This window comes from Lycium barbarum, chromosome 5 (genome assembly GCF_019175385.1).
Source record: "Lycium barbarum isolate Lr01 chromosome 5, ASM1917538v2, whole genome shotgun sequence".
NCBI classification, from domain to species: Eukaryota; Viridiplantae; Streptophyta; class Magnoliopsida; order Solanales; family Solanaceae; genus Lycium; species Lycium barbarum.
In genome coordinates, this window is record NC_083341.1 from 138,205,526 (window position 1) to 138,232,680 (window position 27,155).

At 34.6% G+C, this 27,155-nt stretch overlaps 4 protein-coding genes across 4 annotated transcripts; 3 read left to right on the forward strand and 1 right to left on the reverse strand.

Moving 5' to 3' along the window:
- Positions 1 to 4,498: 4,498 nt before the first annotated feature.
- LOC132641839 (probable transmembrane ascorbate ferrireductase 4) lies at positions 4,499 to 13,393 on the reverse strand. Its single transcript, XM_060358931.1, has 4 exons — positions 13,078 to 13,393; positions 12,933 to 12,984; positions 12,287 to 12,483; positions 4,499 to 5,077 (listed from the first exon to the last, which is right to left on the reverse strand). Exons 1-4 carry the CDS (start codon positions 13,228 to 13,230, stop codon positions 4,757 to 4,759), a joined length of 723 nt encoding a protein of 240 aa, XP_060214914.1. The 5' UTR covers positions 13,231 to 13,393; the 3' UTR covers positions 4,499 to 4,756.
- Positions 13,394 to 18,690: 5,297 nt separating this feature from the next.
- On the forward strand, positions 18,691 to 21,468 carry LOC132642811 (clavaminate synthase-like protein At3g21360). The gene is made up of 3 exons (XM_060359840.1): positions 18,691 to 19,285; positions 19,744 to 19,997; positions 20,828 to 21,468. The coding sequence occupies exons 1-3, from the start codon at positions 18,920 to 18,922 to the stop codon at positions 21,171 to 21,173; spliced, it is 966 nt and encodes a 321-aa protein (XP_060215823.1). The 5' UTR covers positions 18,691 to 18,919; the 3' UTR covers positions 21,174 to 21,468.
- A 1,236-nt stretch (positions 21,469 to 22,704) lies between these two features.
- Positions 22,705 to 23,996, forward strand: LOC132639892 (uncharacterized). The gene is made up of 2 exons (XM_060356276.1): positions 22,705 to 23,431; positions 23,913 to 23,996. The coding sequence occupies exons 1-2, from the start codon at positions 22,838 to 22,840 to the stop codon at positions 23,994 to 23,996; spliced, it is 678 nt and encodes a 225-aa protein (XP_060212259.1). The 5' UTR covers positions 22,705 to 22,837.
- A 347-nt stretch (positions 23,997 to 24,343) lies between these two features.
- Positions 24,344 to 26,708, forward strand: LOC132642812 (uncharacterized). Its single transcript, XM_060359841.1, has 3 exons — positions 24,344 to 24,558; positions 24,657 to 24,770; positions 26,189 to 26,708. The coding sequence occupies exons 1-3, from the start codon at positions 24,556 to 24,558 to the stop codon at positions 26,348 to 26,350; spliced, it is 279 nt and encodes a 92-aa protein (XP_060215824.1). The 5' UTR covers positions 24,344 to 24,555; the 3' UTR covers positions 26,351 to 26,708.
- The last annotated feature ends 447 nt before the right edge of the window (positions 26,709 to 27,155 follow it).

Here is a 27,155-nt window from a genome sequence, read left to right on the forward strand (position 1 = left end):
CTTTAATTTTTGCCCTTCGCATTGCAACTCTGAGCGTTCACGCAGAAATCATGAGGTTCTAAGTTTGAACCCCCGCTCAAGCATAAATTAAAAAAAAAATTGCAAGGCAAGGTTTGAGTCGCGTGTATGCCGGACCCGGCATACTCTTGTTAAGGAATTACCAAATTTATGCCGGACCCGGCATACTCATGCCTTGTGGGCAGACTTGGCATAAGTATGCCGAGTCCGGCATAACTTTGGTAATTCCTTCACAAGTTTATGCCGGTGGGGGCATACTTTTAATGGGCAAACTTTTATGCCGGACCCGGCATAAACTTATGAAGGAATTACCAAAGTTATGTCAGACCCGGCATACTTATGCCAAGTCTGCCCATATGGCAAAAGTATGTCGGGTCCGGCATAACTTTGATAATTCCTTCACAAGTGTATGCCGGTGGGGGCATAACGAAATTTAAACTCTGTCTTGCGATTTTTTTTAAAAATTTTGACTGTATGGGAGTTCGAACCTGGAATCCATGGGTTTTAGCCGAAGGGCAAAATTTAAAGATTTCAAATATGAGGGGTAAATTTTAAAGACCACCCCAAAAGAAGGGCAATTCTGCGAATTGCCCGTTTTTGTTTGGAAAAAAAAAATTGAGACTTGTCATATTTATTGGATGAAGCCCATATGTTAGAGCCCGTTTGGATTGGCTTATAAGTAGGTGAAAACAACTTATAAGTTGGTGAAAACAGCTTATAAGTTCAACAGCTTATAAGTTGTTTTCAGCTTTTTTGAGTGTTTGGCTGCCCAGCTTATAAGCCATTTTATGCTTAAAATAAGCCCCAAAAAATAATTGTACCTGTTTGGCCTAGCTTTTTTTAAGCCCATCCAAACAGGCTCTTAGACCCACTTGATTAAAAGGGGTATTACCTTCCTATATCAAAAGGGTAAAGACTATTTCATCACCCTTCAAAAACAAAAAAAAAAAAAACTCTCTACTTGTTCTTCTTCTTCTCCTAAACCCCCGTTAGAGACTTCAATCCACATAAACTACTCTCCAAATATCATCAAGATCCTTTTAGTTTTCATCTACATAAACTACTCTCCAAATATCATCAAGATCCTTCTAGTTTTCATTCTTTGTATATATTTTGGAAGGTTGCCACCAAGAATCAAATAGGTTAAGCCTTGTTTTGATAATCCTAGGTTTTGGGTTTGTGAAGAAGCTCAATCAATCTTGTGGTAAGCTTGTTATTCCACATTTTATTGGGTGAAATATTCAAGTTTTTTGTAGAGATTTTGAAATCTTAAAGTAAGAAAGTGTAATCACGTTTTTGGAGCTGGCAGCAGTTAGTATTTTGACCATAACTTTTTATCTATAAATTGGAATTTGGTGATTCAAAAGGCCGTGGAAAGATAAGAAAATTACCCACAACTTTCGTGTTTTGCGAAAATTCTGATTTCTCTGTTTACTATGTCAAAAATGGGCTGCAAGGCAGCACATAGCTGCTGTCCAGAAATTTTTCTACTTAAAAATTTGCAATAATAGTGACCCATTTAGCCCCGTTTTTGTTCGTCATGATTTAGCTTCTATATCGTTAAACTCTAGACCTTAAGTGAGTATTCCATTGTGTATTTAATGTACAAGAGGCTCTTGTAAAAGCTAAAGAAGTCGATATAATTGCTTGATCGTTGCTTTGGGAATTGTAACTTCTTGGTGTTTTTCTTGAGCTTTAGTGCCTCTAAAGCTCCAAGGTTTGCACATATTCTTGAATTTCACATTTTATTTAGTTGAAGTATTTTGAATATCTTAAGCTTGGGTAAAACTTGTCTTTACTTTAATTTGCTATCTTATTCGGTTGTTACTAATTAAATTCTTATTTTGCTATGTTTAATTGAGTATGAATACTTTGAGTCACTGGCAACTTTGAATATCATTTGGTATCATGTGGAATGCTTTTGTAAGACAAACTAACTCGCCCACATATACGGATTGCTTGAGCATTATTGCATTCTCGTTGGGACTTTGTCCTTCTTGTGATAGTGACTTTGTCACTTATATTGGCATGCCTATTGAGATTATTCGGATCTTGTCCCATCTTGACTTTGGATTCACATTTCATCTTAATTATGGATCTTGGTCCATCTTAAGTATGAATGGGGAAGCCACTTTCAACATGGTTCTTGATTCTCTTGATTATTGGGTGACGACCTTACTTGATTTGGGACTCCGGTCCTTCTTGTTATTTGATTATGCTTTGATGTAATTGCATGATGTATGTGTTGGGCGAAATTAACCAAATGGTGAGATTTCTTGGATTTGCTTTGGAAAGCTTCTTGATATTTGAGATTTTGAATATAGATGAAGATCACATTTGCATGAGCACGTTCATTTTGTATACTTTTGGGGACTTGTACGTGATCCATGTGATACACTTAGATATGCACTTTTGAATGAAATTCGGGTCATGATGCTAATATGTTATAACTTAGTTTTGATGAATGACTCGACTATTTTGGGAGTGTCCATGCCCAAGTCTTGTAATATTTTAAATTCAGTACTTATGTTGAACCTGGGAACTTAACTAGTTTGTATTTTGAGATTTGGAGTTGAATTTCATGCTTGGTATGAGCCTTATATGTTGTAGCATGAAAAATATTCCTCCACTACGTGTTTGATGAATTCTAAAGTGTTGATTTAACTCAAAATAGGTGTTTTCCATTTTTATGATTGGATATTTCTATTTTTTTTGAGAGGTTTCTTTTAGATCCTACTATGTTGATATGTCGTATTTCGAAACTTATTCATATGGGCCTATTTCCCTCTACCACATGATAAAGTCATTGTTTTAAATTTGTTTCTTCTACATTTTGTGGTACACTTGAATACATATGTATTTATTAATTTGTTCTACTCGTGAACATGTTGTCATAAATTTTATCCTTAAATTTAGTTATTTTTTTTATTTTGCAAAAATACTTTCATGACGAATATTTAATTTAGTTAGTATGGATAAATTTCGATTAGCAGTATCCTCCCTAGGGGGTTGCTACATCAACTTTGTACAAGTTAAGATGCCTACTTGTGCACACTCAAAGTTGAAGGGCATACTTGCCAGCTGAGGCCAAGTTTGAAGACTTGTTTATATATTATGTCATTTAAATATGAGACCTTATGATCGTATTTAGTATATTTTGGATATCAGATGGTTAAGTAACAAAAAAAAAAAAAACTTTTAGTTTGTTTGAGGTTTGAATTAAAATTTGTTTACACAATTTAATTTGTCTATTGATGCAAATGTAGATTAATCGGTCAATAGATTTCAATTTTGAAATACAACAAAAGATGAAAAGAAAAGGTGCAATGCTCTTGTTCTTTTTTTTTCCTTTTTCTTTTCCCTTAATTTTATAAATCTATTTTAATTTTGATATAATTTTTTATAGTAATAGAAAGGAAAGACTATTTCTCTCCCTTTTTCCTTTTTTGTTTGGTTGTTTTATCTTTTGTAGGTCAGATTTACTTTTTTAAGGCATTGAAATGCAGTGTATACTTGTGCATATTGTAAGCCAAAGCTTCTCCAACGCGAATTTATCGCATGGTGAAGTGTAAAAGATGGTACTAACTGGAATGATAACCAAGGTTCGAATTCCATCAAAGGCTCATACATAGCAATTATCAAACCAAAAAAGATGGACTTCACTTGAACTTATAGTATGATGTCTTCTTTAAAAAAGGAAGCTCGCAACTCGATAAAGAATTTTACTAAGTTTTACAATACTAGGAGCCGTTTGGACATGATTTGAAATCATGATTTGAAACCGTGAGTTGAAAATATGTTTCGACATGCAATTTAGATTTCTTAAGTTTTATTTTTGTAGACATAAAAATCCCACAAGTTGTGAAAACTATTAAAACTTTCTCAATTTTTATACAATCTTACCCAATGAGCAATTCATAATTCATAACAAAATTAATACGTTACTAGAAGACCTTTCTAAAAAATACAACATCAATTTATCAAACTTTATTTCAATAAAATGAAAAATTTAAAATGTATAGTAATGTAACTACTCTTTAATATAATCCTCCTACATGATACGAACATAAATAATTGTTGATAGAAGCTAATGAAGTTAGTAAATGACTGGTAGGAGTAATTGTTAAAAAAATATATATCAACTTATGAATTTTTTTACAAGATATAAACTTATAAGTCAAGTTTTGCATTTAAAAATTTTGAAATCCCAAATTATGCCTTTTTGGCTGATTTGGGATTTATGAAATCGCATGTAAACGCTGATTTCATCTCATGACTTGAAATCATGACATGAAATCGCATGTCCAAACACCTACTAGAAGTAAAAGGGTAAAGGGTCTACAATACTCCCAAAATATGCTAAATGAAACAATTCTACCCTCCGTTAGAAGTGTCTCATTCCTACCCACAGTCGTTACCAAAATGGCTTGAATTTGGTTTAATGGCAGCAGCTATAGTCAAATTTAGATCATACGCAAAGTTGGCAAACTCAACCCTTTTTTTGACCTATGTTTAGGCAAATTTCTTAAAATCAAATATACAAAACCTAGCAAAAAGCACAAATACAACCCTTGGAAGATGCCAAGCACACTGAAGAAGAACCAGCAAGACGATTCTGGCCTACCAAAATTGCCAGAAAGATTGAAAAAAGGAACTTATTGGACCTTCTTCATTTATAAACAGCACCGACAAAGAGCGTATTTACATGAGAATTATCGGTATAGCCATGTATGAAAAACTAAGAATGTAACTTATTACTAGAGTAAACACTCTTCGAATGTGGCGTTTGATGCTTTGGCAACACAGCAGCAAATATTACCATGCCACTAAGAAGAGCTAAACCGAGCCCCATACCATTTACGATCATGGACTCAGTGCAACGTTTCTGCACAGCTCCCTTTGTTTGCAAGAAGGTTAACTTCTCGAGAAGTCCTGTCTCGGCTGTTGCCACTGCCAAGCCGTATGTGTACAGGCCGAGGAATACATGCCATGGAAGAATACGTATTCTTGTCATTCGCACTTCTCCTCTGTGCCAAAAGCTTAAGAAGCCCATCAACCACTGCAGTAACATGAAACAGCATCACATAAATAAATCTAAACAAACAAGTTGAGATGCAAACAGAAACATTATGCTTGACTTTTTCACTAGTTCTTGAGCAGAACAAAATTTCTCTCTGATAATGTTAGTAGAATTGCAGGAATTCAATACAATTCGAGTAATTCTGTGCCAATACAGGAGTTATTCAGAGATAACTCGAGTTGATCAGCTATAGAAATGAAAGAGAGAAAATGGAATAGAAGCAGAATAGAATTTGTGTATTGTATTTTCAAATAGATGATTCCCATGTAGTGTATTACAATGCTTTATAGAGAATGGATTACTAATCTAAACTGAATCTAAGTCATAACCAACTAACTAACTTCTAACAACTTGCTCTAACTAACTAGTGTAACAGTAACTAACTTTCCTGCCAATAGCTAATTCAACTAACTACCAACTAACTTTTGGAATTCCACTGTAACTAACTCATTTCCAACTGCTTATACTAATTCATGTATCAGTACTCCCCTCATCAAGAGATCCTTGACCTCAAGGATCGAATTGAGGGAACCTTGTCTTGAGACTATTGAAAAATTCCCAAGTAGCATAGTCTGCAGATAAACCATGCCATTTAACAAGCACCTGAGCCACAGCTTTGTTCCCACGCTTGACCATCCTCCTTTGTAAGATAGCTTCAGGTTGAGGGCAATTAGGATCAGCAATATCAACAGAAGGTGGAATAGAAATTTGAGCAGGTACTGCATAACACTTCTTAAGCAGGGACACATGAACTGTAGGGTGAATCTTGACTGTTGCTGGTAACAAGAGAGTATAAGCCACCTGACCAACTCTTTTAGTAACCTGAAATGGACCATAGAACTTAGCAGCAAGTTTATGATAAGGGTGTGTAGCAATAGACACCTGCCTATATGGTTGAAGCTTGAAATAAACCCAATCACCAACTTCAAAGTTTCTGTCACTTCTATGAGAATCAGCTTGTTGCTTCATTCTAAGCTGAGCCCTCATTAAATGATGCTTCATTAACTGCAACTTGAATTCTCTATTCAACAAGGTATTATCCACTTCAGCTGAATCAGACTCACCAGGAAGGTATGGCAAGTGTAGAGGGGGAGGTCTACCATACAAAGCTTCATATGGTGTGGTCTGTATAGCACTATGAAATGATGTATTGTACCAGTATTCAGCCATAGGAAGACAGTCAAACCAATCAGTAGCACTCTCATTACATGAGCATCTGAGATAGGTCTCTAAGCACCTATTCAAGACCTCAGTTTGTCCATCAGACTGAGGATGGTAAGCTGTAGAAGTATTTAATTGCACTCCTTGTAAGGCAAACAACTCTTGCCAAAAAGAACTTAGGAAAACAACATCTCTGTCACTAGTAATAGCATCAGGAAAACCATGTAGTTTGACAATATTATCTAGAAATGCCTTGGCTACTGTTTGAGCAGAATATGGGTGTTTGAGAGGTATGAAATGACCATACTTACTCAACCTGTCCACAACTACTAAAATAACCTCATGACTTTTGGACTTAGGCAATCCATCAATGAAATCCATGCTAATCTGAGACCAAACCACATCCGGAATAGGCAATGGTTGTAATAAACCTGGATAAGCTGCAAGATCAGCTTTGTTTCTTTGGCATATGTCACACTCCTGCACAAACACTTTGGTATCTTTCCTTATGCCCTTCCAGTAAAACAAGGTAAGAACCCTTTTCAATGTGGCCTCTACACCTGAGTGACCACCTTGAGGAGTGCAATGCCATAGTGAAATGATGGAAAACCTCAGTTGTGGTACTCTACCAACCACAAGTTTACCTTTCCTTCTCAGCTGATTCTGCACCCATGAGAAGTGAGTATGACCCTGACCAGCCTGTAATTGTGCAACAATGGCCTTCAAATCAGCATCTGTTTCCCAACTGTGAGCAATATCACCCATTAGCTGAGAACTAGTTGTTGAAACTACAAGGGTGAGTAACTCAGCACTAGTTACCCTTGACAAAGCATCAGCAACCTTATTCTCAACCCCCTTTTTATACTCAATAACATAATCAAAAGGCATGAGCTTAGTTAACCACATAAGTTGGGAGTTTGTGTGTAACTTTTGCTCCATTAAGAACTTCAGGGCCTTCTGATCAGTTCTTATGATGAATCTCTGGCCAAGCAAATATTGAGACCATTTGGAAACTGCATGAACAATTGCCAGTAATTCTCTATCATAAACAGACATTGCAGCATGTCTATTAGATAAAGTCTTACTAATGAATGCAATAGGGTGACCTTCCTGCATTAATACAGCACCTATACCAAATCCACTAGCATCAGTCTCCACTACAAAAGTTTTATTAGCATCAGCTAGGGCCAGAACAGGAGCCTTAGTAAGTGCTTCTTTCAACTTCTCAAATGCAGAAGTAGCAAGAGTAGACCATTTAAAACTATCCTTCTTTAAAAGATCAGTTAATGGTTTGCTGATAATCCCAAATCCTTGAATAAATCTCCTGTAGTACCCAGCCAGACCAATAAAGCCTCTCAGTTGCTTGATAGTAGAAGGTAAGGGCCACTTCTGAACAGCACTGATCTTCTGAGGATCAGTAGAAACCCCATCCTTTGTAATAAAATGGCCCAAGTATTCAATCCTTGCTACTCCAAAGAAACATTTACTCTCTTTGGCTAGAAGCTGGTGTTTCTTCATCTCAACAAAAACACTTCTAAGATGTAACAAATGATCCTCTACTGTTTTACTGTAAATGAGTATATCATCAAAAAACACAAGCACTGATTTCCTCAAAAACTTCTGGAAAACAGTATTCATCAAGCCTTGAAAAGTAGCTGGTGCATTAGACAAACCAAAAGGCATTACTAAGTACTCAAAATGGCCCGAATGAGTCCTGAATGCAGTTTTGGGAATGTCCTCTTCAGCCATCCTTAGTTGGTGATAACCAGCTCTTAAGTCAATTTTTGAAAAGATTGTAGAACCGCCCAGTTCATCTAGTAGATCTTCTACAATGGGGATAGGAAATTTATTCTTAACAGTGTGCTTGTTAAGATCCCTATAGTCTACACACAATCTCCAAGTCCCATCCTTCTTACCAACTAAGACCACTGGTGATGCAAAGGGGCTGCAGCTTGGTTGAACAATACCTTGTTCCAACATTTGTTGCACCAAATTCTCAATAATGTCCTTCTTAACAGAAGGATATCTGTAAGGTCTCTTGTTTATAGGTTCAGTACCATTATGCAACACAATTCTATGGTCAAATACTCCTCTAGATGGTGGCAGTTGAGTTGGTTCTGCAAATAATTCCCTAAATTCCTGTATGACTACCAAGATTCTAGGGTCTGTATTTGCCTCTTCTTTAGTCTCCAAAGCATATAATTCAGTACACATGGTAGGAACTACTTGAATCATGCATAGCTGAGACTGATTACCTGAATGTTTCTCCAATTTGCCAGCATTAGCAGAAGTGATTTGCTTCCCTGCACCTCTGAGTAAATGCTTCTTCCCTTTGTACCAAAACTCCATAGTTAACTTATTGAAATTCATCTTGATATCACCCAAAGTTAACAGCCATTGGACCCCTAACACAACTCCACAAGACCCCAATGGTAATAGTAAGAAATCAGCAGCAAATTCAGCTCCTTGCAGCAACCATGTGACATGGCACACCTTATCCACTCTGATCATATTACCATTTGCTGCAGTAACCATTTGAGGTGTAGTTGACTTGGTAGCACATCCTAGAGTCTTTGCTAGCTCAGGATCCATGAAATTATGTGAACTGCCAGTGTCAACTAAAATATTCAGAGGTTTCTTGGAGTGATAACCTGTCACTCTAAGAGTCCTGAACCCTAGTGACCCATTCAATGCATGAACAGAAATCTCCATCTGTTCTAAAGGTTGATTCATTTTTACCATCTCCATTCCTACATCACCTATCAATTCCCCTTCTTGTTGGGTGTGTTCTTCCTCCAATTCCTCTACTTCTAGTAAGTAAAGTTGTTTTAAGTTTTTACACTTATGGCCTGGAGCATATTTTTCTGGACAAAAATAACACAACCCTTGTGCTCTCTTATCATTCATTTCTTCTATGCTAAGCCTCCTTCTGGTGAACCCTTTATTGCTTACAGAACTTTCAATTGTAGGTGTTGACAACAAAGGTTTACTTTGGAATTTCTGATCACTACTTCTCTTATAACTAGGTCCAGAATTTGCTATTGGATATGGAAACTGTTTATAGAACTTAGCTTGAGCAGTTAAGAATGCTTCTTGCATCCTAGCAGTTCTGTACAACTGAGATAAGGTGGTTGGATTTGTCAATTTCACAGCAAGGTTTAGTTCATCTTTAAGGCCTCCAATAAAGCAACTAATTGCATTTTCTTGAGAGAGATTTACCCTAGTCAACTTACTTTCAAAAATTGCTTGGTAATCTTTCACAGAACCAGTTTGCTTAATTTTCTTAATTTCTTCCATTGGGTCATCATAATCAGCCCCAAACCTTTCTACTAGTGCCATAACATACTCATTCCAGGTGGGAGGAGAAGTATATTGCCTGTACCTCATAAATGACTGATGCCACTGTATTGCTTCACCCTCCATGTGAATTGCAGCCAATCCCACTCTTTTGTCCATAGCAATGTTGTCAAAATCAAAGAATTGATCAACTTTGAACAACCAAGACTTCAGATCTTCCCCATTGAATTTAGGAAAATCCAACTTTGAATACCTGGATATTCCTGGGTAATTCTGGTAATTCATAGTTGATTTCTCCCTAACTTCTTCTTCATTTACTGGTCTCTCCCTTGAGTTCCTTTCTCTTGAAGTTCCCACTCCATTAATCACAGGTGAATCATCACTCCTAGTTCCTTCGATGTGTTCCTTCAATTGGGCAACAGTTTGATCCAATCTTTTCAAGGATGCCATTTCTCCATTAAGAGTACCAATTTCTGCCATCAGTTTCTGCAACATTTCCCTCACATCTCCACCTTCTTGGGCAGAATCAGTGGGGACTTGATCTCCATTTGATCTAGTTCCCTTAGCCATTTATGCCGAGAATCTAACTGCTTTGATACCAATGTTAGTAGAATTGCAGGAATTCAATACAATTCGAGTAATTCTGTGCCAATACAGGAGTTATTCAGAGATAACTCGAGTTGATCAGCTATAGAAATGAAAGAGAGAAAATGGAATAGAAGTAGAATAGAATTTGTGTATTGTATTTTCATAGATGATTCCCATGTAGTGTATTACAATGCTTTATAGAGAATGGATTACTAATCTAAACTGAATCTAAGTCATAACCAACTAACTAACTTCTAACAACTTGCTCTAACTAACTAGTGTAACAGTAACTAACTTTCCTGCCAATAGCTAATTCAACTAACTACCAACTAACTTTTGGAATTCCACTGTAACTAACTCATTTCCAACTGCTTATACTAATTCATGTATCAGATAAATAAACTATTCTGCACAATTCTACAGTGCAAAACCGCTAAATTCCGGGTGATTTAAGCAAATGTGCTTTCTACCGCCACCTTTTAGATTTTGTCTCTCTTTTAAAAAATTGTGTAAATATAGCCCTTGGGACTGTCAACATCAGACTATTAATTAAAATCTACAAAATTTTAAACCGTGGTCTAGTGTTTCTTTATAAGATTTTCAGTTTGCTCAAAAGGGATCTTTAGACTGCAGTCTAAAAGGTCCATAAGTTGCAAGAGAAATAAAAAGAGCGTCATTTTACTAAACAGTTGTCCCCAAATTTCTGCCCAAATTATACTTTACTTCATGCTAATCATTTTTATTTTATGATCTCCTTGAGCAGAAATGTAACTTGTAGGAGTTGGATTTTGACTAGGTGAATTTGTAATGTGAACAAGAATAGTAGCAATGATATATAACCAATTGCTCTGTCAAAAAATTAAGTCTGCGCCTTATGAAAGATTACCCTATTAACCCCCTCCCACTTACACAATGCAGGTACAAAGCACATAATTTTTCTTTTCCTGAGCACAGTACAATGTGTATGATCTCGCACACAGATATCGGAACAATTTCTTTTAGAAGCTGATTGATGTACCTATGAGTTTACTCCATAATCCATTATTGCACTCTTTTTCAACTCTAGAGCAGAAGAAAGTTGTGAATCCAGTAAGGTATGTGCTAAATTTGTTGTGGTCTTGGCTACTCAAAAAGGTTCTCTGCGCTAACCTGAAGCATGTGCTCATGAGCTATGTCCCTCGGATCCACCAAAATATACTGCTGAACCCCTGTCGGATCCCTCCAATATTGGCATTAGTTTTGGAGGATCTGATTTATTGAAGGATCCAAGCATCATAGCTCATGAATGCTCTAACCAAAAGCATGTGTAGTCCATTAAAATCCTAAGCCTATTGCCCCAGGAGATAATGTAGATTCGACCAAATAAATTTACCGGCACTACCAAGTTATAGAAGAGACTCAGCATCCCAAATGCTATGTTGCTCGGACTCGCCAAAAATGTCTCCGCATTCATGTTGGATCCTCCAAAGATGCACTACTTCTAGCGGATCTGACGACACACACCTAACGGCATTTTTGAAGAATCCGAGCAACATAGCCCAAAAGAACTAGTTGTCATCCCGCTGGTTCCTTCTTTGCTTGATCACTTTCCTTGTAGGTATATTCTCTAGTTACCCTTCTTTTCACTGTCCATTCCAACACACAACTATCAAGTTTTCAAGACCCCAATAGTAGGACCATTTCTAAATGCCCTTAAATATCTCTTTGCTCAAATAAACACGTAGTACAGCTATCAAATCTCTAGGTCACGTCGAAGCTTCTCTATGCACAATTATTGCACAAATAAGTGATTTAATGCTAACTTGAAAGATGTGACATGCCACCAAACTACTCAAATAGGAAGTAAAAACAGAGTACCTCATAAGATACTCTATAATTTAATAGGATAAACAGTAATCATGTATGATAAGTAATTTTTACATTCTCAAAAGATAAGGCAACTTTCAGAATCAGTTTCAATGACATTCTTGAAACTCTATGTAGAACCTTTCTATCTTTCTGCCTTTTCAATGTCATTTTTTCTTTACAACAACTACTTCGGCTTAATCCCAAATAAGTCGGGGTCGACCGTATGAATCCTCACTTCTTCATTTTTTTTCTTTAATTCAAGGAATTTGCTGACAAAATGTGAAGAAGAAATACCTGAGCACCAAATAGGGAAACACAAATGAGACCCATCCAAGAATGCAAACTGAAGAAATTAGCCACAATCCCATCTCTACTATGAAATTTTGTCCATATCCCAAAAATCCCACAAGCCAAAGCTAGCCCTTGCAGACACAAGTGCACTGATTTCTTCAAATTTCTTGAACCTGGCAACCATCTATGCACCAAAATAGCTACAATACCAAGAGAAAAAAAAAATTGATTTCACTAGATAAAGAAAGAAAGAACAAGCCCCACTTTCCAAAATCACTTCCAGAAAAAAAAGTCCTCTATGCACTAAAATGACTACAATACTCAAAAAAGATAAAAGAATTGATTTTTAACAAGATAAAGAAAGAAAACCTCCACTTTTCAAAATCATTTCCAGAAAAGAAAAAAAAATTAAGTAGTCTATGCATAATGCACTAAAATGGCTACAATACCAGAAAAAAAAAAGATTTAATTTTTAACAAGATAAAGAAAGAAAACAAAAACCCCACTTTCCAAAATCACTTCCAGATAAAAAGAAGTTAAGTAATCTATGCAAAATGCACTAAAGCTTTGACAAAATAAATAAAGAAAGAAAGAAAAAAAACCCCACTTTCTAAAATTACTTCAAGAAAAAAAAGGAAGTTAAGCTCACCTTCTCCACTTACAAGAATGAACCCAATTACCATTAATAATGGATGAAGCACCTGTCAAACCAAAAACCAAAGGATCATATAACTCAAAACCAACAAATTTTAGCTCAAATGCAGTACATTAAAGGGAAGAAAAGGTCACTTTACAGCATAAATAAGGTCTTCTTGAGAAGAAGAATGAGAATGAAAGCTAGTCTTGAAGTGAAGAGCCCAAGTAAGAACAAGAAGAGCAACAATGGAAGCTGAAAATCTTGCTAAGACAAGTAGTGAAAATGGTGAAAGTGATAGTGAAGTAGCCATGGAAGTAGTAGTGTTTTATGCTATTTGCACTGAGCTACCGACACTGATTTTTATACTTTTGAATAAAGCAATGCAACGCCTAGAAATAGAATTGTTTAATGTATTACAATTGTTTGTATGCTAATAATCATAGGAGTCGTTTGGTAGCTTGGGTAGCGTTATTCGGGTATTAATTGTGAAGAAATTTATCTATTATATTATACATAAATTAATTATGCAGGTATAGTTATTCACATACTTCCATATCCTGCCATTTTCTTGTAACTTACGCATAGCAAAAAAATACTACTAAATATGATATTATTTAGGGAAAAAGATTAAAAATACTTATCTCTTTTGGAAAAAGGACTAAAAATATCCTCCGAACTTATTTTAGTAAAAAATATCCCTCTCATTCTTAAAGTTTTCAAATATACTCCTGTCTTGACGGAAATTTTCCTCCAAAATAACCCGAAATCATTTTTTAAACCCGACTCAACTAAATAATAACCCATAAGATCCTCGTATTCCCTGAATTCCCTCAAACTTCATACCTACGTATTGGGGGAATAAGGAAATCTTATAGGTTATTATTTAGTTGGGTCGGATTTAAATGATGAAACAGGTTTAAAAAAAGATCGAGTTATTTGGGGGAATAATTTCCGTCAAGGCAGGGATATATTTAAAAACTTTAAAGACAGGAGGGATACTTTTTATCCAAATAAGTTCGGAAAATATTTTTAACCATTTTTCAAAATAAATAAATATTTTTGACATGTTGGACTTAAAACAAGAATAATATAACTCATAACCAGCTACCAAACACACTCAGTAGTTGTCACTGTCAAAAATTGTAACTTTATTCTTTCTGAGGATTAAATTAAATCGGCATTATTTAGTAGTAACAGTGTGTGGGGCGGGCAAATCATGTCACTACAAATTACAAAAGAGGCTAATATCACAAGCGTTGATCCAATTAGACGTTACAACTTTATTTTAGGCCTTCATTCAATCACATCTTGACCCTTTTTTTCGTTTCCTTTTTTACTTTTTATCACTAATATCATTGAGTTTATGTATTGGTCACCTTCTTTTAAACGGGACACTTTTGATGATCACTTTTTATATTTTGTTGTAATAGTTTCCTAAATAAATAAATAAATAAAACTCTATACCAAAAATAGAATAAAGCAAAAGATCCAAATTTATCCTCACAGTATTATGTACTTCAAAATTTAAGGCAATTGAGCACCACGACTTAAAAATGCACTCCCTTCATCTCAAAATAGTTGTAACAAAAAGAGAGCTTTAACGGGCCTTGGAGGATCGAATTCACGTATGTGGAAAAATACGGGGATTACTTCTGGCTAGGGGGTGAAAGGCCAACCAAGATCGCATATAGCTATTTTTTCACGAAATCTATTTCAGTAAAGCATATGATGTCGATAGCCTGAGGTAGAGCACTCAATGGGCTAGGGTGGCTTTCTGAGAGTCAATTTGATTAATTTTCTAAATTTAATTGGATTGGATTAGATTAATTTAATATTTTAAAATTAAATTTTATATATTCGAAAACTATAAGAAAAGTATTATAAATTGCAATTATTCTCATATCAATATGGTGAAAGAACATAGAAAGATTTGCATGCAACAAAGATCCCAATTTTGTGTATCCGGTTAAGCAAGCCCTGTCCGCCAGCTTCCACCCAGACAAAAATGGTGAGCGTCTAGCTTGAAAGGTTAGACGGCTCACTCTAGTCCCTTGCGATAAGAATGATAAAGGGCCAAGAAGTGAATAGGAGGGAATAGGGGCAGCGAAAGGTGGGAGTTATTACAAAATTAATTACCACTCCCTCTATTTAAATTTATGTGAACCTATTTCCTTTTTAATCCGTATCAAAATAAATGACTTCTTTCCTAATTTGAAAACAAATTCACTTTATGAATGATTTACAACCACACAAATATTCAAAACTTATTTTGAATCACAAGTTTCAAAAGTCTTCCCTCTTTTTTAAATGTCGTGTCCAGTCAAAATGAGTTCACATAAATTAAAACAGAGGAAGTATTAGTTAACAGAGTCAAATATTAATCAAAGTTTATGTAATTTGACTTTGAAAAAGCCAAACGTGTCAAATTATGGGACGGAGGGAGTATGTCACTAACAATAATTTACAAGTAAACTCAAACCCGTGTATTGTGGAGTAATTTAAATTGCATTAATGAAGGTCTTAACTTCTTGCAAATTAATGTCACTTTTTATCTACGTTTTCTGTACCAAGAAATCAAATTGTTCCATTGCGTTTTTAATAATGTTGACTTCAGGATGCAGTAGTAGAACTATTCGTGACAACTGTTAAGTCATTGCTGAATTCAAGAAATACCTTAGAGGATCTACGTGAAACTAATTCTTTTTTATGCGCCCCTCTTGTCACGTAGTTTTGTAAAGAGAGAGAAAAAAAAAAAAAAAAAAAAACAAATGTGCAACATTAGTTTCTGATAAAGTCATAAGCGGCCCCTAAACTTATCCTGAGATTCCTCGTGATCACCTAAACTGACGCTTGTTCTAATTTGACACTTAAATCAGTACACATTTGAACCCATTAAGCACCTTTTTGATAATCAGCAAAAAATATAAAGTGTGTGTGATACACTCGCGATGACATGGCAAAATAACTAATTAAAAAATGACATGTGACATTGGGTCCAAAAATAGTTATAAGTAAAAAAGAAAAAAGAAAAAAAATCATCTGCGTTCCAACCCCCCCCCCCCCCCCCCCCTCCTCCCCCAAAACACTCTTCTTCCTCTCCATCGGGCCCACTCCCCGCTCCACCAGCTCCCACTCCTAAACATGGAGCTTTGCCGGATTTTTAATATCTAGATCTGATTATGAATAAAAACAAATTAAAAAGGGTAGAGATTAAAAATTAAAAAAGAAAGAAGGAAGACGACATAGAGAGAGATGGCAAAGCAAGAAGAATGGGGGATGGAGAGAGAAGAAGAAGAAGAAGAAGAAATTAAAAAAGAGAGAAGAAGAAGAATGGTAGAGATAGAGAGAGATGAGGGGAATGGGGGATGGGAAATTAGTTGCGGGACGGTTTGAGCAGGAAGACGAGTTTGCCGGTGGTGGTGGTGTCGTGGTTGCTTGTGGTTCGACAGAGATGGCTTCTCTGGTGAAGGCGGAGAAGATGACAGAAAATGAAGAGAGGGGGAGATGAGGGAGCAGTGGTTCGTACGTAGTGGAGGGACTAGAGTTTGCCGGTGGCGGCGGTGTCAGCGGTAAGAAGAAAAGGTGAAGAAGAAGGAGAAGAAATTAAAATAATAAAAAATAGGGTAAATAGTGTCATGCGCCTCTCTTGTGTGTATTATACACACTTTGCATAATATGATAGTAATATTGTTTTAAGAAATTGTGATTTTTTCATTGTTTGAAAGTTAAGATGTTAAAGTTGATTTGCATTTCATAATAGTTTTTATTTCATTGTATTGTTTATACTTGTAAAATTATGTGACATATAATTGCAAGGTATAAGTGGCGTATAATAGATTGTTTTGATTAGTTTTTTGTGAGGACCAAGCGAGCGCGCGCACACACACCCATAGGGTTTACGCCCTGTGCCTTGGGGTTTACGCCTCGCCGAGACATATGTGAAACGTCTCGTCTTACGACCCCACCTTTTAAAACACAGCTGAAAAATAGATTAGGAGATGTTTAAGAAGGTTCAGCAAACCAGGAGTAGTTTTAAGGAATATTTTTTCATTTAAAAGAATATCTAAATAGTTACGTAATTACGAGATATAGTTACCACCAATTTTTAACCCCCTTGAGAATTAAAAATAAAATAAAATAGAAGTGCACTTCTTGGATTACTTACACTCAATTTATTCTTGACCGCATAATTAGTTGATTGGACAAACAAGCCACAACATGAAAGTAATTAATTACTTATAATTAGTACTTCGTAATGACCAGCAAATCCAATTCTCATGTGGCTTTCCAAATACACTCTTATATTAATGTCAATGAATATAGTCGCTTCAGTTATAAAATTCAAGCTCTTTCAATTGAGAAGATGGATAGTATTGTAAGATACTATCTATAATAATTTTCCTTTACAATAACATTTCATTACAACTCAAGTTTTATTTGGAATCGAACTTTTTATCTTATGTTATATTATATGTCTTCTATAACAAACATTTCAATATAACAATAAAAAATATTCAAACAAAAGATATCGTTATGAAAAGGTTTGACTGTAACAGCATTTTCCGGGGATTCTCTTGAGGTCATTGTTATATCTCCAATGAAGTGCCTCAGTTGTCGATGCCCCCAATTTTGCAGCATATGCCCATTAGTAGTTGTCCATAATTCCATAAGTTAATTAATTAAATAATTAACTAGCATATGTAAGAACTTTTTCGTTACCACAAAGATTTCTCATCACATTTCTTTATTACAGTTTGATGTCAACAATGTTACTGAGTTTTTCAGGTCAAAGTCAAGCTAATTACAAGGACGGGATTAAGACAAATTGGTCCTCTTAGTTTCTTATGTTTTAGAGACAGCTATTCATAAGCTTAATAATTTTCTTTTGACTGACGAGTGACGCTTTGTTAAATTCTAGCAAATATTGGACCTAAAAATATAGTTACATGGCGAAATTTAATCACAGTTCAATGGTATTGCTTATATAGATCTTCGTTTTTATTGTGGCGTATTTTTCACTAAGTCTATATGGATTAATTCAAGAGATTATACTATTTGAGATAACTTTCTTTCATGTGATTTTCGGTCTGTCACTTTAATATCTTCATTCACTATGAGTTTCACGTACACCTATAGATTAATGCACCTGGTTGTCAACGTAGGACATGACAAACTTACCTCGAACGACGTCCTTTTATCTTATATTTTCTATATGTGCTATGCTTGCCCGTTTGCCGAATGTGATGATTTATGATTTTGTCTAATCTTAATATGAGACTCGTTTTGTAGATATGTTGAATGACTATAGAGTCCCAACAATGTTCAAAATATGTACAAGATAAGTGTCGTAGAGATGCAAGTAGTAAGATTAATACTCCTTCCATTCTCTTTTACTTATCCAATTTGTTTTCTGCACTCCTTAAAAAAACACTAATTAAGTGTTTATTTTACGAAATTATCCTTACTAATGATACTTTGAAAATCTAAGTTTGATTATTGATACTCCAATTAGATTGTAAAATGGTTTAAAGTTGGGGAAAAAAATTATCCCAATTTGCTAAAGTAGACATGTAAAATAAAAACTTATTTTTAGTATGTTGGACAATAAGTAACAAGGAACAAATGGAGTATTAAGAATATATATAATTAGCAAGATTACCTCTTTTGGTTTTGTCCCCTTTTCTAACTAATCTTGTAGTTGTTTACAAAGTACGTGAATACCTAGCAATATTAATAAAATGGCACAAACAAAACACCGAACCATTTTAGAAATAACTAACCACACAAAGACAAATGAGGAACCCCAAGACCAAAGTTGGCCATTTATCACCAAGTCATTATTTTGATTAATTCCCTTTGTACCATAATTCACCTCTCATTTCTTCTATAAATACCATAACCCCTTTCCATTCCAATTCAAGAATCCATAGCCAAAAAAAACCCAAGAAAACAAAGAGCCAATTACAAGAAGAATAAACACAAAAAAAATTAAGAGAGAAATGGAATACACTTGCAAGGATTTTAGGGTGGGCAAATGTGAAGGAGAAAAATTGGTAGATGGTGAAACTATGCCATTAGTTCTAAACCCTATTGAACCAAACAAGAATGACATCAAATCATTGCTTGAAGCTTTGGACAATAACAAGGAATGGTTTGATAATATGATCACAAAAAATAGTGCTGTTCTTCTAAGAGGATTTGATGTGCAAAATGCACAAAATTTCAATGACATTGTTGAAACATTTGGTTGGGAAGATATTAGATATGTTGGACCAGCACCAAGGACACATATTTACAAGAGAGTATGGACTGCTAATGAAGGACCTCTTTCTGAATTCATATATTATCATCATGAAATGGTCCTTGTAAGTATTTTCTTAATTCTCAATTTTTTCACTCCTTTGCTCGTATTATCTGTCTTTCAAAAAATTTGCACACTCTTTAAAAAAGACGTTTAAGATTTTTAATCACATAACAATATTTATTTAAACTGCCCTTTATCTCTCATTGAACGTCTCACTTAAACAATAAGGGTGTATATTTGGGGAAAAGTACACTAAATGCGTCTTATTTTTTATAAAACGTCAAATATTTAAAACAAATTTAGTTTGCCAAAGCCTAATATTGTGCCAGAACATTGATGTTCTTCTAAATCCTCCAACTTAATTAATTAACATAGGGAGGAAATTATTAGGAAATTTTCCTTTAAAGATCCATGACTGCTCCAGTGGATAACTGGATATTAAAGTTATATTTACACACTCAGTATATAAGTTAAATCTGAGTGATTAAACTAACTTTTTTATTGTATGACATACTTTAGATAAAGGAATTCCCAAAGAAAGTGATACTGTACTGTGAAATACCACCACCAGAAGGTGGGGAAACACCCTTTGTTCCAAGTTTTAGAGTTACAGAAAGAATGATAGAGGAATTCCCAGAAGCTGTTGAAGAAATAGAAAAGAAAGGACTGAAATATACATTCAGTGCTCCAAGTAAGAATGACGAAGGTTCCATGAGAGGCAGAGGCTGGGAGGATGCTTTTGGTACTTCTGATCCTGCTGAAGCTGAAAGAAGGTAAGTAAATCATTTTTCTACCTCATCCAATGGTAAACATATATACTGGTACATTTTTTTGGTTTCTATCCGGTGGTCGGTACTCGTTTTATGGCCGACTAATCTAGATTCGCACCGGAGAGTAAAGTGCTAACTCCCTACACTCGAAACTTTTGATTAAGGATGAAAGATCACTTACCTCTCTACCACAACCTTTGTTCACATATACTGTATATTACATAAATATTGCACTAATTACACCATATCCTTACCAATACTTTATCAACTTGAGTTCTCATTAGTAGCCCAAGGAAAGAATGAATATGATTTTTTTTCCCCAACTTAATCAATAAGTAACAATTAGTGAAATTTATGAAACAATGGTTGTGAACCGCCTAAGTTTTGGCATGTAGAGTCATGCGATATTTATGCTAGTAGAAGGTAGCAAGTATTTGGAGGAATAGTCGAGATGTACGTGTCTGCAAATTAAACGAGCGTAAACACTACTCTTATCCAAAAAGAACAAACTATGGTGTGGCGATCACATGGAGATCATGATACCTTATCACATTAAAGTAACTAAATTACGTGCAAATTGCACGAACAATACAAGATGACCATAAAAAATTAGTTTAACCATAAGAGACTTTAAACCTTCTAGTCATTCTGTATTTCCTGAGCAATTCACAAGTATAGTTCGATTACTCTAATGTTACAACAAATAGTTCTCTAACTTTACTTTATAGTGAGTGCAATTCAGTAATTATACGTGAAATTAACTCATAAAAACTGTTAAGCAAACATCCATTATTTAACTCCATGCCTTCAATCTTGATGCATTTTTTTTCCAGGGCTAAAGCACTTGGAATGGAGATGGAATGGCTACCCAATGGTGGTGTAACGACGATCTTGGGACCAAGATATTTAACAAAGGTGTTTGATGGAAGAAAAGGAAGAAGAATGTGGTTCAACACATTGGTTGGCATGTATGGTAAAGATATAAGCTCAGCCATGATGTTTGATGGAACTGAAATACCAAAGGAAATAGTAAAAAGATGTGAAGAGATAATTGAAGAAGAAAGCATACAATTCAAATGGCAAAAGAATGATGTTCTCTTCCTTGATAACTTAGCTACACTTCATGGTAGAAGGCCTTCTCTTCCACCTAGGAAGGTCCTTGTTGCTACTTGCAAGTAAATTAAATTTCTGAGCTGAGCTGAGCTGAGAAGAGAATTTTCACGTGTTCAGCTCATGAAAAATAATCGGGATGGTTTCTACGCGAGGAGGCGCGTCGAAAAATAAGTTAATCATTTTAAGTTGGTATTATTAGAGTATGAAAATAAGGGAAGTAGATACTTTGGAGATGTATCATTTTGCTACATCACCAGATTCTTCCTAGAGTTTTATGTATTATCAAGCTTTTGTTTGTGAGTTTGAAATAAAATGTACTAGTAGAATTTCATAATAAATGTAATTTGGAGATGTACCGTTATGTTGTTTCACCTGAGTCTTCCTAGATTTTGAAATATGAAGTATCTGTTTATGTATTTCGAACTAGAGGTGTCCAAATTAGCTCACTGTGTTCAAATTGTCAAAAATAATCTAAGTTTCAGATAATCAGATGTCAAAAATGAGTTAAATCCAAAGTTTTCGACTAAAATTTGCCAAAATAATATTACACAATTGTTGATTCTTTACACTTTATTTTGACTATAATAGTTTCTTATGTCTCTATCCGAAAACGAAATAAAGATTGAATTTTGTCTAGGACTACTAAGGGGTGCAGTGGAATGGATGACATGCATTCATCCTTAATTAGAGTTCTCGAATTTGAGCCTTGAAAATGAAAAAATCATGAGCAGAGAGCATTTCGCTCTTACATGAGTCCTACAAGACACAAATCTGAATTAGTCGGGTCAATGAATTCCGCATATCAAAGAGTAGAATTTAAATTATAGAAATATTTTTTTTTCATCATCCTTGGATTAAACTTAAGGTCCACAAAAAATGGCTAAAGGAAAAAATATTAACCTTGAGTTAGGAGAATTGTGGTATATCATGACATTCAACTTATATTTATCTCAACCAATATTGGCTCGTACTTTTAATTAACCGGTACTGATCTATTCAATTAAAGACTTGTAACAATAGGCTTATGCATCATATACAAAAGTAAAAAATGATACACGGGGGAGGGGCCGGGGGATCAATAAATCGAAAGAGGAGCAAAAGAAGAAAAAATAGGTATAGAAAATTATCACTAAGGGACGTAAAGGCAATATTGATCGGACTTCATCTTTAATTAGATGTCTCGAATTTGAGTCAAAGGAATAAAACGATTCATAATAGAAAATGCTTTCCCTTTAAATTGGTCTCTACGTAGTGACGGAATTAGAATTTTTACTAAGGGGTGTCAAAATACAAAAAAAGTAAAAATACGACAAAATTAAGGGAGTTCAACACATAGTATATTTACATACTAAAAAAGTTCTTTTTACGTATTTACCCAGTATAATTTTTTTGCGAAGGGGTGTCAGTTGACACCCTTGGATGCATGTAGCTCCCCACTGTCTCTACGCGACTCGAATTTGAATTAGTAGGGGTCATGAATTTTGAATACAAAATGATTAAACAATCTTTTTTTTTTTTTTAGAAATTGAACATACCACAACTAAATTGATTATTAAAAAAATGAATAAGCAAAAAGGTCATAATCTACAGAAATCCCAAGAAGAAAAGTAGAATAAGCGAAAAAACTTGTACTTTACTGTATAAATATCCAAACAAACACAGCCTAATAATACTGTGGCGGTTAAATCACTTCACATCAATTCAGTTAATACAGTTTCTTCCACATAGAAATGAATTTTCAAGAACCACAAGACGAACAACAACATTCAGTTGATTCTCAATTAGCCATGCTCCATCTCAACACCACCACCGGCATCCACCACCACAACTCCACCACAGAACAACAATGCCATTCTTGTGATTCCCTCAAGAATGAACAACAACAACAACAACCACATTTCTCACCTGAAAAAACTACCCTTTTACCACCCATCTCCACTACTAAGACAAAGAAGAGATATTCAAACACTCGTTTCTCTTCATCTCTTGAAGAACCCTTTCCTAAAAGAACTGCCACTGTCACCCTTTTACCAACCATTTCCACCACATCCAACCACAACGACCATTTGCAAGGATTCATCAAACTCCCACTTGAAAACCACCATAATCTTGAATCTCAGGCTTTCTTGAAACCCAAACTGTTCGAAAATTCAACAACTCCATCTCCGGCTAAGCCACCATTACCTCCACCACTTTATCGGACTTTTTCTGACCCGACAGGTTCTTGTTCTTACAAGAGAAAATCCCCTACTCCACCACCACCTCACCATACCCTTGCAAGAACAACTAGTTGGTCACCAAATGGGGAATCTCCTACTACTATGGTATGTTTCTAAATCCTTAATTAGAAATATGGTATGTTTCTAAATCGTTAGAAATATCATGTATGTTTTAGTTTTGTCGTTATACCTAATGTCCTTATCTTTGAATTAGTAACAGTTTACACAGCGTTTTTTTTTGTTCACTTAGGCCCATAATTGCATACTACTAGAAACTAATTACATAGTGTCTTTCTTAGAATGCTTAGTTGATCATAGTCATTTGCATGATGAAGAAGTAATGGTTATTTGTGATGAATGCTTAATAGTTACTGACATTAAAGGATTTTGTTGATAAATATATAAATCATAGTAGTAAGTACATGTATAACGTGTTTGAGTCAAAATATTGGCATTTTTCAAGATTATCAATATTAGTAGTACGCACTTTTTCTATCATGGTTTGTTTCATTTTTTCATATTTGGGTTTTCGATTTGTTAAATTTTGTTTCTATTTATCTTGGGGTGTTTCTCTTTTGATTTCCAGAAGTCCCCTAATCAGTGTGCTCTTACAAGAACAGCTAGTTGGTCACCAAATGTGGAATCTCCAACTACTATGGTTTGTTTCTAAATCTTTGGGTCATTTTTCTTTGTGTCATATTTGGGTTTTCAATTTGTTAAATTTTCTTTTGATTTTATTATCAATGGTGGCCACCAATATGCATCTTCAACTAACCAATTTCTGTATTTTAGCACTCTTTTGGTGTTGCATTTAAATTGGCAATAATATGACAGGAGCAAACACTTGAAAAGACAACAAAAAATGATCCCTTATGATTTTCTTCAAATATTTAATAAATTATGCCAAACGGAAGTTGTTTTATAAAAAAGATTTAGCTTTAATAACTCATATTTGAAGGTGCAATTTTTGTCATGTTTGCTATTTTGTCTATTTTCTAGAGTTTGATGCAAATTCTTGAGGTACAACTTATGTTATAGTTGTATTTGTGCAGTTTTTTATATTGAGATTTCTAGTCTATAAAGATTGAGGTATTTCTCTTTCTTTCAATTTCAATTTCCAGAAATCTCCTAATCACTGCGGTCTCACAAGAACAGCTAGTTGGTCACCAAATGTTCAAGAATTAGGTGTCTCTATTAACAATGGACAATCTCCTAAATCTCCTACTGCAATGGTTTGTTTCTATAACTTATTCATTTTTTAGCTGATTTCCAATTTCAGTTTCTTTTTCTCAATGATGGGATCTTACTGTTTTGTTTGTGTAATTTGCAGAGGCTGAAGAGAATGAAGGATGGAATGAGAGAAATGAGACAATGGTGTGACCTTATGATTCAAGAAGAAGATGTTCAAGAAGAAACTGAACCTGAAGAAAACAAGATTGTAAAGGTATTCAACATTTTTGCCTTCTTTACCTTTGAAATTTTCATTTTCTGTGTTACTGGGGTTCTTGCTGATGTGCTTTTTAATGTAATAGAGCAAAAACAAATTTACCTTTTAAGTCACTTAGAACTAGTTTTGTTTACTGTGAATGTGATGGAGTTCCTGCTGATTTATTTATTGTTCATGTTAGAGCAAAAAAGATTTACTCCACCTCTTAGAATTAGTTTTATTTACTGTGTTGGGATTCTTTACTGTTGTGCTTAATGTTCATAATAGAGCAACAACAAAACAAAAAAAAGTTTACCTTTTAATCACCTATAGTTAGTTTGTTTACTGTGATGGGGTTCTTGGTATTGTGTTTAATGTTCATAATAGAACAAAAAGGATTTAGTCTACCTATAAAACACTTAGAATTAGTTTTGTTTACTGTGATGGAGTTCTTGCTGTTGTGTTTAATGTTCATAATAGAGCAAAAAGGATGTATTCTACCTTTAAAACACTCAGAATTAGTTTTGTTTACTGTGATGGAGTTCTTGCTGTTATGGTTAATGTTCATAATAGAGCAAAATGGATTTATTCTACCTCTATAACACTTAGAATTAGTTTTGTTTACCGTGATGGGGTTCTTGCTGTTGTGTTTAATATTCATACTAGAGCAAAAAATATTTAGTCTACCTCTAAAACACTTAGAATTTGTTTTGTTTAGTGTGATGGGGTTCTTGCTGTTTTGCTTAATGTTCATAACAGAGCAGAAATTATTTGCCTTCTAAACACTTCGAATAAGTTTTGTTTACTGTGATGGGGTTCTTGCTGTTTTGTTTAATTTCATATTAGACCAAAAAAGATTTAATCCACCTCTTGAATGCTTAGAATTTGTTTTGTTTCGTGTGATGGGGTTCTTGCTATTGTGTTTAATGTTCATAATAGTGCAAAAAAGATTTACCTTTTAAACCCTTGGAATTAGTTTTGTTTAATGTGATGAGGTTCTTGTTGTTGAGTCTAATGTCCATATATAAGTAAAAATGATCTACCTATCAAACACTTAGAATTACTTTTGTTTACTGTGATGGGGTTCTTACTGTTTTGTTTATTGTTCATAAAAGAGCAAAAAAGATTCACCTTTTAAACACTTAAAGTGTTAGTTTTGTTTACTGTGATGTGGTTCTTGCTGTTTTGTTTACTGTGACGTGGTTCTTGCTGTTTTGTTTACTGTGATGGGGTTCTTGCTGTTTTGTTTAATGTTCACTAATAGAGCAAAAACGATTTACTTTTTAAACACTTGATTTTGTTTACTGTGGAATTTGTGATGGGATTCTTGCTGTTGTGTTTAATGTTCATGATAGAGCAAAAGAGAATTACCTTTTAAAACACTTAAAATTAGTGTTGTTTGCTGATGAGTTTTTTTCTTTCTTTTTTTCCACTAGGATGATGAGACAGAGAGTGGAGGAGAACCATTGTGTGAGGAAGCAGTGTGGGTTGAGAGAATGGGAAGCTGTCTGATACTTCATTTCAAATGTCCCTGTGGTAAAGGCTATCAGATTCTGCTAAGTGGAAATAATTGCTATTATAAACTCACCAATTTCTGAGACCTTGTTACTCAAGTCAATTCAGTGAAAAAAAGGACTAACTGGATTAGATTCACTAGTCATAAAAGAACTAGTTAACTTCCATTTAATTCAGTATAGGTTAGCTGCATTCTTTAGTATTCTTACATTAAGTCAGTATTCATTTTACCAATTTGGTAAAAGGTATTCTTTAGTTTGCTTATAGTCAATGTGTAAAATTGTTTCATTCCTTTTAGATTTGTGGATATGTTTGCATAGTGAAGAACTGCCAGTCTTCTTTAGTCAGTTTTTTAGCCAAACTGTAAACTTGTTTCATTCCTTTTGGATTTGTGAATTCAGGGTTTTGTGGATATGTTTGCATATAATGAACTGATGTTAAGCATAGAATTTATGCACTACTAAGCTTTCGTTTATAAATTTTGAAGTAAATGTACTAGTAGAATTTCAATATATCAAGATACTTTGTACATGTATCATTAATTTATCTCACGAAATGCTGTCTCAGATTTTATGAAATATGAAACATCTTTTGCTATTTAAACTAGAGGTGTGCAGATTAACTTTGTATGCAACTTCCAAAAGCAGTTTTAGAGAAAAAAGAAGTTCAAATTAGAGGTATCAAAATTAATCAAGTTTTTATAATCCGCCCTTTTGAGAGAACGGCATGTTAAAGTGAGATGAACCAAATTGATCCCTCAAAACTTTGGACTTTAAGACTTGCTAAAAGTATGCTACCCATTTGGCTTCCCTAGGAAAATTCACTACGTCATACTGTATCCATATAAGAATATTTGCAAACACTGGTATTGACTATCAATTTTTGCAC